At 47.6% G+C, this 9,590-nt stretch overlaps 1 protein-coding gene across 1 annotated transcript; it reads left to right on the top strand.

Moving 5' to 3' along the window:
* The first annotated feature begins 1,005 nt into the window (after positions 1 to 1,005).
* Positions 1,006 to 9,472, top strand: Ptpmt1 (protein tyrosine phosphatase mitochondrial 1). Its single transcript, XM_051144079.1, has 4 exons — positions 1,006 to 1,353; positions 1,447 to 1,527; positions 5,008 to 5,199; positions 9,002 to 9,472. Exons 1-4 carry the CDS (start codon positions 1,006 to 1,008, stop codon positions 9,137 to 9,139), a joined length of 759 nt encoding a protein of 252 aa, XP_051000036.1. The 3' UTR covers positions 9,140 to 9,472.
* The last annotated feature ends 118 nt before the right edge of the window (positions 9,473 to 9,590 follow it).

The following is a 9,590-nucleotide window of genomic DNA, read 5'->3' as shown; positions in this document are numbered from 1 at the left end:
CTCCTTGGGCATGTCAGCCAGGTGATGCCCAGACATACAGGCAGGGAAAACACCCATCTCTCTCTCTCTCTCTCTCTCTCTCTCTCTCTCTCTCTCTCTCTCTCTCTCTCACACACACACACACACACACACACACACACACACACACACACACAGAGGTTTCTTAAGACATAGTTTCTTTGTGTAGCCATGGCTGTCCTGGAGCTAGCTCTGTCCACCAGGCTAGCCTTGAATTCACAGAGATCCGGCTGCCTCTGCCTCCCTCCTAAGTGTTGGGATTAAAGGTGTGTACCTCTGTGGCCCAGCACATACATCTTCTTTTAAGAAAGAAAAGAAAATTCTCCTTGCAAGGGAGAAATTTCCACTATTTTGTTGAGGCTGGTGGTATTTATTTATTTTATATATTTATTTTGCAGAGGCAGGTGGATCACTGTGAGTTCGAGGCCAGCCTGGTCTACAAAGCGAGTCCAGGACACTCAAGGCTACACAGAGACCCTGTTTCAGAAAAAAATGAAAAAGAAAAAAAAAAGAAGAAGAAAAAGAGGAAAAAGATTCTCAGGTGGTGTTGAATGCCATTAATCCCAGCACTGGGAAGGCAGAGGCAGGAAGATCTCTTTGTTGTGTTTTGGGCCAGCTAGGTCTATATAAGCCAGTAGAAGGCATTTAGGGCTACATAGTGTGACCTGGTCTCAAAAACAAAACAAAACAGAACAACAACAACAACAAACAGATTAGACCATAGACCATCACCGGGACAGATCAGGTCCTGTCCAGCACAGCTCTTCTTAAATGCCTGGGCCTCCAGGGCCTCCCCCAGTTTAGAGGGGCCTCTCTGCCCAGCCTCCTCCTTGGTGATGGGGGCACCCGGGGCCATGGCCCCTCCCTGAGGTCAGGGGTTGGATGGAGAGAGGGCCCTCTTCCCCGAGGCAGGGTCACAGTTTCTCTCGTTGCCGTTCCAGTCCCCTACTCCACCCAACCCCCTCCCCGCGCCCCTCCTCCGGAACGATGGTTCCCGTCCCGGGATCCCCGAGGCCTGGCCGGGACCGCGGGGACCCAGCTTCGCAGGGTCCGGAGGAGCTGGGCTGCCGGCAGCTCTCGCCCTCCGCGTCCTTCTCGCGGTGGCTGGCCGCGAGCCCGGGGGCGGGCAGCTCGCCGCTGAGCCTGGTGGGGTGGGGCGGGATGGCGGCGTCCGCGTGGCTGGAGGCCGGCCTGGCCCGGGTCCTCTTCTACCCGACGCTGCTCTACACCCTGTTCCGGGGGACGGTGCGCGGCCGGGCGCACCGGGACTGGTACCACCGCATCGACCCCACGGTGCTGCTGGGCGCGCTGCCGCTGCGGAGCATGACGCGCCGGGTGAGAGAGGCAGCCGTGCCGTGCCCGGGGGCGGGCCTCGGGCCTCGGCGGGCGCCCCACGGCCCTCGCTGAGCCCCCTCTTTGCCTCGGCAGCTGGTAGTGGACGAGAATGTTCGCGGGGTGATCACCATGAACGAGGAGTACGAGACTAGATTCCTGTGCAACACCTCGAAGGTGAGGACCGGGCGGTGGGGGGGGGGGGGGGCGCCTCCATCCTGGCCGGGTACTCGGGCCTGTGGAAGCTGGAGAAGCTAGTGGGAGAAGGGGCGCTGCGGGTGACTGTGTCTCCAAGACAAGTGTCACAAGACCAAGCTGCCTTCTCAAGCACCAGGAACGCACATCAAATTTAAGTGGCTGCCGGTGGAAAGCACCTAAATCGATAAACCAGAAAGAAGTCTGTGAGCCTGAGGCCCGGCTGAGTTCGAAAGTGACCCGGCCACTGTCTGGAAAAGAGAGCAAGCTAAGCCGGTGTGGGTGGCTCACTCCCGCAATTCCAGCACGCACAGGCAAGCGGAAGGATCGCTGGAAGTTCCAGACCAGCTCGGTCTATGTAATGAGTTCTGTGCCAGTTAGGACACAAGGAAGTCCTGCTTCTAGATCGGTACAGTTCTTTATGGACAAAATTGTACATGTATATGATACTTTTGTTTATTTTGAGACAGGGTCTTAAGTCGATGATGAACTTCATCTGATTCTCTTGCCTTCACTTTCCAAGTACTGAGATTACAGGCATGTGGTAGTATACCCATCTTTTCTATGCTTTGGAGATGAAGGCCAACTGTAAGAAAAACACTTCCTTAAGAGGGGGTGTGGCTTATACCATACCTGTAGTGTTTGCAGTTCTGGGAGTGAAGGTGGGAGATCAAGAACTTGAGGCCAGCCAGTGTGTCGTGAGGTGGAGGAGGCCAGCCTGGGCTACAATGAGCCTGTGTTTAAAAACACAAAATCACACAGATAGGAACAGAACACTCGTCTCCAGCCAGGCATAATGGTACAAGCTTTTAACCCCAGCACTCTGGAGACAGAGGCGGGCAGATCTCTCTGAGTTTGAGGCCAACTTGGTCTACATGATGAGACCCTGTCTTGTCCCTGCCCCCCGCCAAAAGTGAAAAAAACACCCTTTATTATCTCTACTATGTTAGTAGTTATCGATTGGAAAACTGCAGAATGGGCTGGAGGTGTACCTCATTGATAAAATGCTTGTCCAGCATGCATGGAGCCCAGTGCAGAATAAACAAAAGGTGTGGAGTGGTGAAGGCATATAATCCCAACACCCAAGCAAGAGGATCAAGTATTCAAACTCATCCTGAGCCACATGAGTCCTGGGCTAACCTGGGCTATATGAGGCCCTTTATAGAAAAAAAAAAAAAAAAAAAAAAGAAAAGTGTGGGGCAAAACACTGTTCCTTGAATTTCCCAAAGTATTGTCACAGGTCTCAAGGGGTCATTCATCAGATTAGAGTTAATACTCAACGAATGTGATCAGTTGTAAAAACCAAGAGGCAACTGAAGCCTCACAGACAATGTTTGGTCTCTCCATGTGAGGCACTGTTTTTTTGTAAGGTGGAGTTTTTCCATCCTACTAGCCTAGAAAAAAGAAATCTCAGCAGGCAGCGGTTACATTTTATTATGCCTGAGGAGCCTCTGGCAGCCTTGCTAAAGTAGCAAGGTCCTACCTCCAGCCCCCAGATAGTCTGACTCAGGACTTGAGTGTTTAACAAGTCTGAAAGTGGTTCTGGTTCAATTGATGTGCAAGCAAAGATGTGCTCCCAGGTTTTGTTATTTTGACTAGCGGGATTAAATTGTCCTTCGTGCAGTCATTAAATGTCGGGGACTTGCTAAAGGTAGCCAGGAGCTGGACATAGAGGTGCACACCTGTAATTTCAGCACTTGGGAAGTGGAGGCACCCTTGGCTACATAGTGGGAATCGAGGTCACCCTTGGTTATATAGACCTTATCTAAAAACCAACAACGAAGAAGGCAGTAAAAGTAGCTAAAGTGTATTTGAGATATTAAAGCAAAAACACTGTTGTCTAATGTGGCAAAGGCTTTATTTTATTTCTCTGGTTTCTTAAGTAATATTACATAGCTAGGCACGGTGGCACACGCACGCCTTTAATCCCAGCTTTTTTGTTTTTGTTTTTGTTTTTGTTTTTGTTTTGAGACAGGGTTTTTCTATGCAGTCTTGGCTATCCTGGACTCATTTTGTAGGCCAGGATGTCCTTGAACTCACAACGATCCACGTGCCTCTGCCTCTGGAGTGCTGGGCTTTGTTTTTGTTTGTTGTTGTTGTTTTCGAGACTGGGTTTCTCTGCGTAGCCTTGGCTGTCCTAGACTCACTTTGTAGGCCAGGCTGGCCTAGGACTCACATTGATCCACCTACCTCTGCCACCACGCCGCCCAGCTTTGTCTTGTCTTTTAAGGGGTGAAGGGATTCTTACTCCGTAGCGTAGACTCACAGCGTATTCTTCAGCTCCAGTCATCCTAGAGTTGGGGTTTTAAGCATGAGCCCCCTCTCCTTTACAAAGTGTGTTTTAATTTTAAAATAACCCTATTTCTTTTGCTATGTGCTCTTCAAAATAGTGGTAAAGATATTTATGCACTTATGGTAAAGTATATTATCCTTGCCTACAGCTGCATTACTGTACAAGTCCTAAACAAGGCAAAAGCATAGCTTGAGGACATTTAGGTGGTGGTCTCCACTTGCCAGGTGCTGCACCACTGTGCTGCATCCTTCAGCCCACAAGCCCTGCCGCTGAGGGGGGTTTTGTTTTTTTTTTGTTTTTGTTTTGGAGACAAGGTTTCTCTGTGTAGCCTTGGCTGTCCTGGACACACTGTGTAGACCAGGCTGGCCTGGAACTCAGCGATCCGCCTACCTCTACCTCCCGAGTGCTGGGATTAAAGGCGTGCAGCACCACGTCCAGCCTGCATCTGAGTTTTTTTTAACTTATTTTTGGTGTTCTGGTGTTTTTTGTTTGTTTGTTTGTTTGGATTTGGGGCTTGGTTTTTTTGTTTTTTTTTTTTTAAGACAGGGTTTCTCTGTGTAGCTCTGGTTGTCCTGGAGCTCCATTGGTAGACCAGGCTGGCCTCAAACTCAAAGAGATCTTTTTGCCTTCAGAGTACTGGAATTAAAGGTGTGCTCCGCTGCCCCTGCCCGCCCGCCTCCAGCTTCTGTTTTGTTTTGTGAGATGGAGTCTGGAACTCATTATGTAGAGTTAAATTCATAGAGATCCTTGTACCTTTGACTCCCAAGTGCTGGGGTTAGTGTTTGCCACCACACCTGACTGTGTGGTTAGGTACTCACAGATGACAGGAAGCCTCCAGGTCAGGGTACCGGAAACTGAACTCAGGTCTTCTGCAAGAGCAGTAAGTGCTGTTACCCACTGAGCTGTCTATCCAGACCCACAGCTGATTTTACGGAGCTAATATTTTGCAACTAAAGAGTCAAGCATGTAGAGAATAAAATGGTTCTAATAGCATCATGTCTGCTTACTGGAAGATTAGCTGTTTTAATGGCATTTTTGTTTTAGGAAAGTCACGTCATAGTAAACCCTGGAACTTGCTTGCTCTTTTGCTGCTCTGGAACTCCCTCTTCAAACCATTCACCTCAAGCTTCTTTGATTTTTCCTTTTTATGCTGATGGACCTGGTTCTAGGAATGGAAGAAAGCGGGAGTCGAGCAGCTACGGCTCAGCACTGTTGACATGACTGGAGTCCCAACCTTGGCCAACCTCCACAGAGGAGTTGAGTTTGCTCTCAAGTACCAGTCGTTGGGCCAGTGTGTCTACGTGCACTGTAAGGCTGGGCGATCCAGAAGTGCCACAATGGTGGCAGCATATCTGATTCAGGTAGGAAAAGTATCACTGGAGTGGGCCTTTTAAAGGTTTCTACAAGTTCAGTAGCACGGCTTCCCGGCAGGCCTTGCTGGAGAGAGCCATTACCCACTTCCAGGCTGTCAGAAGGTAGCGTGGCATCATGCCAGACACTCAAGCATTGTGCATGGCCGGCTTCCAGTTCTGCCCCTACTCGTCAGGAAAGATAAGTGTCTCTTTTTGTTTGTTTGTTTAAAGATTTTATTTATTTATTATGTATACAGTGCTCTGCCTGCATGACAGAAGAGGGCATTAAATCACATTATAGATGGTTGTGAGCCACCATGTGGTTGCTGGGAATTGAACTCAGGACCTTTGGAAGAGCAGCCAGTCCTCTTAACCTCTGAGCCATCTCTCCAGCCCTGTTTAAAGATTTTATTTATTTATTATGTATACAATGTTATGCCTGCATGTACACCTACACGCCAGAAGAGGGCATCAGATCACACCATAGATGGTTGTGAGCCACCATGTGGTTGCTGGGAATTGAACTCAGGACCTCTGGAAGAGTAGTCAGTGCTCTTAACCTCTGAGCCATCTCTCCGGTCCAGATAAGTGTCTCTTTTCACCTCTCTGATTTGTTTCCTTAGTTTAAATGTGACAGAAACTTAAATGAGAAGGTATATCAAGGTGTTTGCCTACCACAGCCTTTAAAAAAGGAGGAGCTGTGGGGTTTTTTGTTTGTTTGTTTTGGTTTGGTTTTGGTTTTGGTTTTTTGTGAGTGTTTCTGTGTGCAGCCTTGGCTGTCCTGGACTGGCTTTGTAGACCCAGCTGGCCTCACATTGACGTACCTGCCTCTGCCTCCCTGAGTGCTGGGATTAAAATCTAGCAACACCATGACCAGCTCAAAAGGGAGTTTTAAAGAGTATTTGACCCAGGCCAGGCATGGTGGCACAAGCCTTTAATCCCAGCACTCAGGAGGCAGAGGCAGGCGGATCGCTGTCTACAAAGGGAACCAAGGCTACACAGAGAAACCCTGCTGTCTTAAAAAACCAAAAAGATAAAAAAAGAAAAGTGTTTGACCTAACAGAAAACTGAAAGAACCTTTTTTGTTTGTTTGTTTGAGATAATGTATTGTTATGTAGTCCTGAGTGGGCTGGAATTTACCATGGAGACTAACTAGGCTATGTAACTGAGGCTTGTAGCAATCCTCCTGCCTCTGCTTCCTGAGTGCTGGGATTACAGGAATGGCCTATCATACCTGGCTGAAACCCTTGCTTTAAGTAGCGAAGGTTTAGTTCAATTAGTAGAGTGCTTGCCCAGCATGCATGAGGCATAGCACAGTGTGGTGACCTGCAATTGGCAGAGGAGATTAGGAGGAGAAAAGTCAAGGATAATCCTCAGCTACAGGGCTGTATAGTGAATTCAAGGCCCAAAATAGCAGGCCAGAAGAGAAAACTCAATGTCACGGACACTAGTGCTGATTACTTGTAGCTTTATGACATTTAAGGGTAAAACTCTGAATACACTAGGTTTTGTTGTTTCACCATATTTGCTTATTTTGTGTAATACAACTGGGGATATTGCTCAGTAGTAGAATGCCTGCCGAGCATGTATGAGGTCCTGACTTTGTTCCCTGATACTGAGAAGTAAAGAATTATTGGTTGGCAAGCAGGATGCTTTAAAAGTATTTAGAATGCCAGGCGTGGTGGTGCACGCCTTTAATCCCAGCACTCGGGAGGCAGAGGCAGGTGGATCATTGTGAGTTCAAGGCCAGCCTGGTCTACAAAGTGAGTCCAGGACAGCCAAGGCTAACACAGAGAGAACCTGTTTCATAGAAAACAAAAACAAAAACAACAACAAAAAAAACCAAAAAAAAAAAAAAAAAAAAAAAAAAACCACACAAATTTAGAAGCAAATGTTTTATACTCCTTTTTTCTTCCCCCCAGTGTCTTTCCCTTTCCAGCAGACTGTCTCAAAAAAGACCGAGTGTGATGGTGCACATCTTTAGTCCCAAGGCTCAAGAAGCAGAGGCAGGTGGATCTCTGTGAGTTCAAGGCCGGCCTGGTCTACAGAGTTCCAAGAGAGAGAAACCCTATCTCAAAAAAAAAAAAAAAAAAAAAAAAAATCTGCTTGAAATAATCTCAGGAGGGTATTTTGGTCCAAATGAGAGCTGACCCAGCAGGCTAGAGCTGTTTTAATCTGTTGAATTCTAAATTAGTGCACATCTTTAAAAGACAAAGGTAACCCTCCTAAAATTAAAAACTACTATTTTTCTTTCTATCATGATGTATTGCAGAAAAGCAGCTACCATATGCTCTTAGAACCTTTTTTGTGTGTACATTATGTCAAAGTCTCATGTATTATAGGCCAGCCTCAAAGCCAATGTCTGTGAGGATGACCTTGAACTTCTGATCCTCCTGCCTCCCAAGTTACAGACATGTATCAAGGCACCCAGTGTACATGGTGCTGGGGCTTGAACCCAGTGCCTCATTCAAGCCTGGCAAGCACTTTACCACCGAGCTGCACCAACTTCTAGAAATTCTTAAGATCCCAGCTGAGAAAGGACAAAGGAGACCTAGGCAATCTGGGCTTTCAGCTTCCTGGATTCAGTGTTTTTCACTGTTTGGCAGAGTAAGAGTTGACAGGGTTACAGACTGGCTGACTGAAGTAGTTAAAGCTCTCAGGGAGCACAGCTTTTTGCTTTTTGCCAAGCTATCTGATGTTGCTCTGGCTGGCCTCAAACTCTAGAACTCCTGTGCTCAGGTGACCCTCTAGCTACCATACCCAGCAAAGGAACATTTCCCCCTTTTTTTAGTTCTGGGCATTGCACCCAAGTGATTTAATCATGTTAACTAAATGCTCTACTGTTGAGCTGTATCCCTAGCTCTCTTTTTTACTAAAACATGGGTTTCACACGTCACCTGGGCTGGCTTTAAATTATGAACACTTTGAAGTTGTCATTTTCTCTCCTTAACCTCCCCAGTAACTGGGTGAAGAGGCCTGCGCCTCTTAGCCCCGCTGGAGCAGTATTTTCAAAGCCCTCCAATATGGAGCCCTCACTTACTTGAAAAAAGTGGATTACATATTATTTATTTTACTTGTATGTGCAAGTGAGTGTGGGCATGTTTATACCATGGTGCTCAGGTGAGTGTGGGCGTGTCTATCCATGGTGCTCACGTGTGTGGGCGTGTCTATCCATGGTGCTCAGGCGAATGTGGGCGTGCCTATCCATGGTGCTCAGGCGAGTGTGGGCATGACTATCCATGGTGCTCAGGTGAGTGTGGGCGTGTCTATCCATGGTGCTCAGGTGAGTGTGGGCGTGTCTATCCATGGTGCTCAGGCGAGTGTGGGCGTGTCTATCCATGGTGCTCAGGTGAGTGTGGGCGTGTCTATCCATGGTGCTCAGGTGAGTGTGGGCGTGTCTATCCATGGTGCTCACATGAAGGTCAGAACAACTCTCAGGAGTCAGTTCTCTCATTTTACTATGTGAATTGCTGGGGCCAAACTCTGGTTATGGTTGTTATGCTTGGCTAAGTACTTTTTTTTTGGCTTTTCAAGACAGAGTTTCTCTGTGTAGCCTTGGCTGTCCTGTACTCGCTTTGCAGACCAGGCTGGCCTCGAATTCACAGCGATCCGCCTGCCTCTGCCTCCCGAGTGCTGGGATTAAAGGTGTGCGCCAGCACTGCCCTGTGGGTGCAAGCACTCACTGAGCTACCCTGCTGGCTCAAGTCTTTTTAAAAATTAGCCCCTGTGAGTCCCCAGCTCCTACTCATAGGCCGAGAGTGCTGCTTTCCTTCCTTCCTTCCTTGGCTGATTTCCTGACTTTGTGCTTCAGGTGCACAGCTGGAGTCCAGAAGAGGCCATAGAAGCTATCGCCAAAATCCGCTCACATATCACCATCAGGCCCAACCAGCTGGAAGTTCTCAAGCAGTTCCACAAGGAGATTGCTGCAAGGGCAGGACAGAATAACTAACTGCTGTCACCTCTCATGGTGACACAGGAAGAATATGAAGGCTGTGGATGACAAAGAATTTGGCTCTCCCTGAGATACAATAAAAAGTTTAAAGGACAAAGGGGCTTACGCAGGACAACAGTGCAGATGTGCTGAGTAGATAATGTGCCGCCTTTGCCTTCCTTCCTGAAATAACACGTGGATAGCCACAGGGAGCACAACTGTCTGTCTAAATCTTATTTTCTTCAATAGGGTCAAGGAAATATTAATTTTAACAGAAATCTATTTTGTGTCTAATATTTTGTGTAATGACACCATAACTCAAAGACATTTAATGCTAGAAAAGGAAAGAAGAAATACATAGATCTGTTGTGACTGTCAGAATCCCAATTTCAATTGTATGACTTGGCAAAATGCTTGCCCAGCATGTATAAGGCCCGGCAGTTGGTCCCTAGCACTCCCAAAAATAAAA

This window comes from Acomys russatus, chromosome 4, assembly GCF_903995435.1.
Source record: "Acomys russatus chromosome 4, mAcoRus1.1, whole genome shotgun sequence".
NCBI classification, from domain to species: domain Eukaryota; kingdom Metazoa; phylum Chordata; class Mammalia; order Rodentia; family Muridae; genus Acomys; species Acomys russatus.
Note: the sequence above shows the minus strand (reverse complement) of the source record. Positions and strands in the feature narration are given on the sequence as shown.

Bases quoted from the DNA above. Each gene is read 5' to 3' on its own strand.
- Ptpmt1 (XM_051144079.1), top strand. From the start codon at position 1,006: ATGGTTCCCGTCCCGGGATCCCCGAGGCCTGGCCGGGACCGCGGGGAC. The intron at 1,528-5,007 runs GTGAGGACCGGG...ACCTGGTTCTAG, and splicing joins TCCTGTGCAACACCTCGAAG to GAATGGAAGAAAGCGGGAGT. The intron at 5,200-9,001 runs GTAGGAAAAGTA...TTTGTGCTTCAG, and splicing joins TGGCAGCATATCTGATTCAG to GTGCACAGCTGGAGTCCAGA.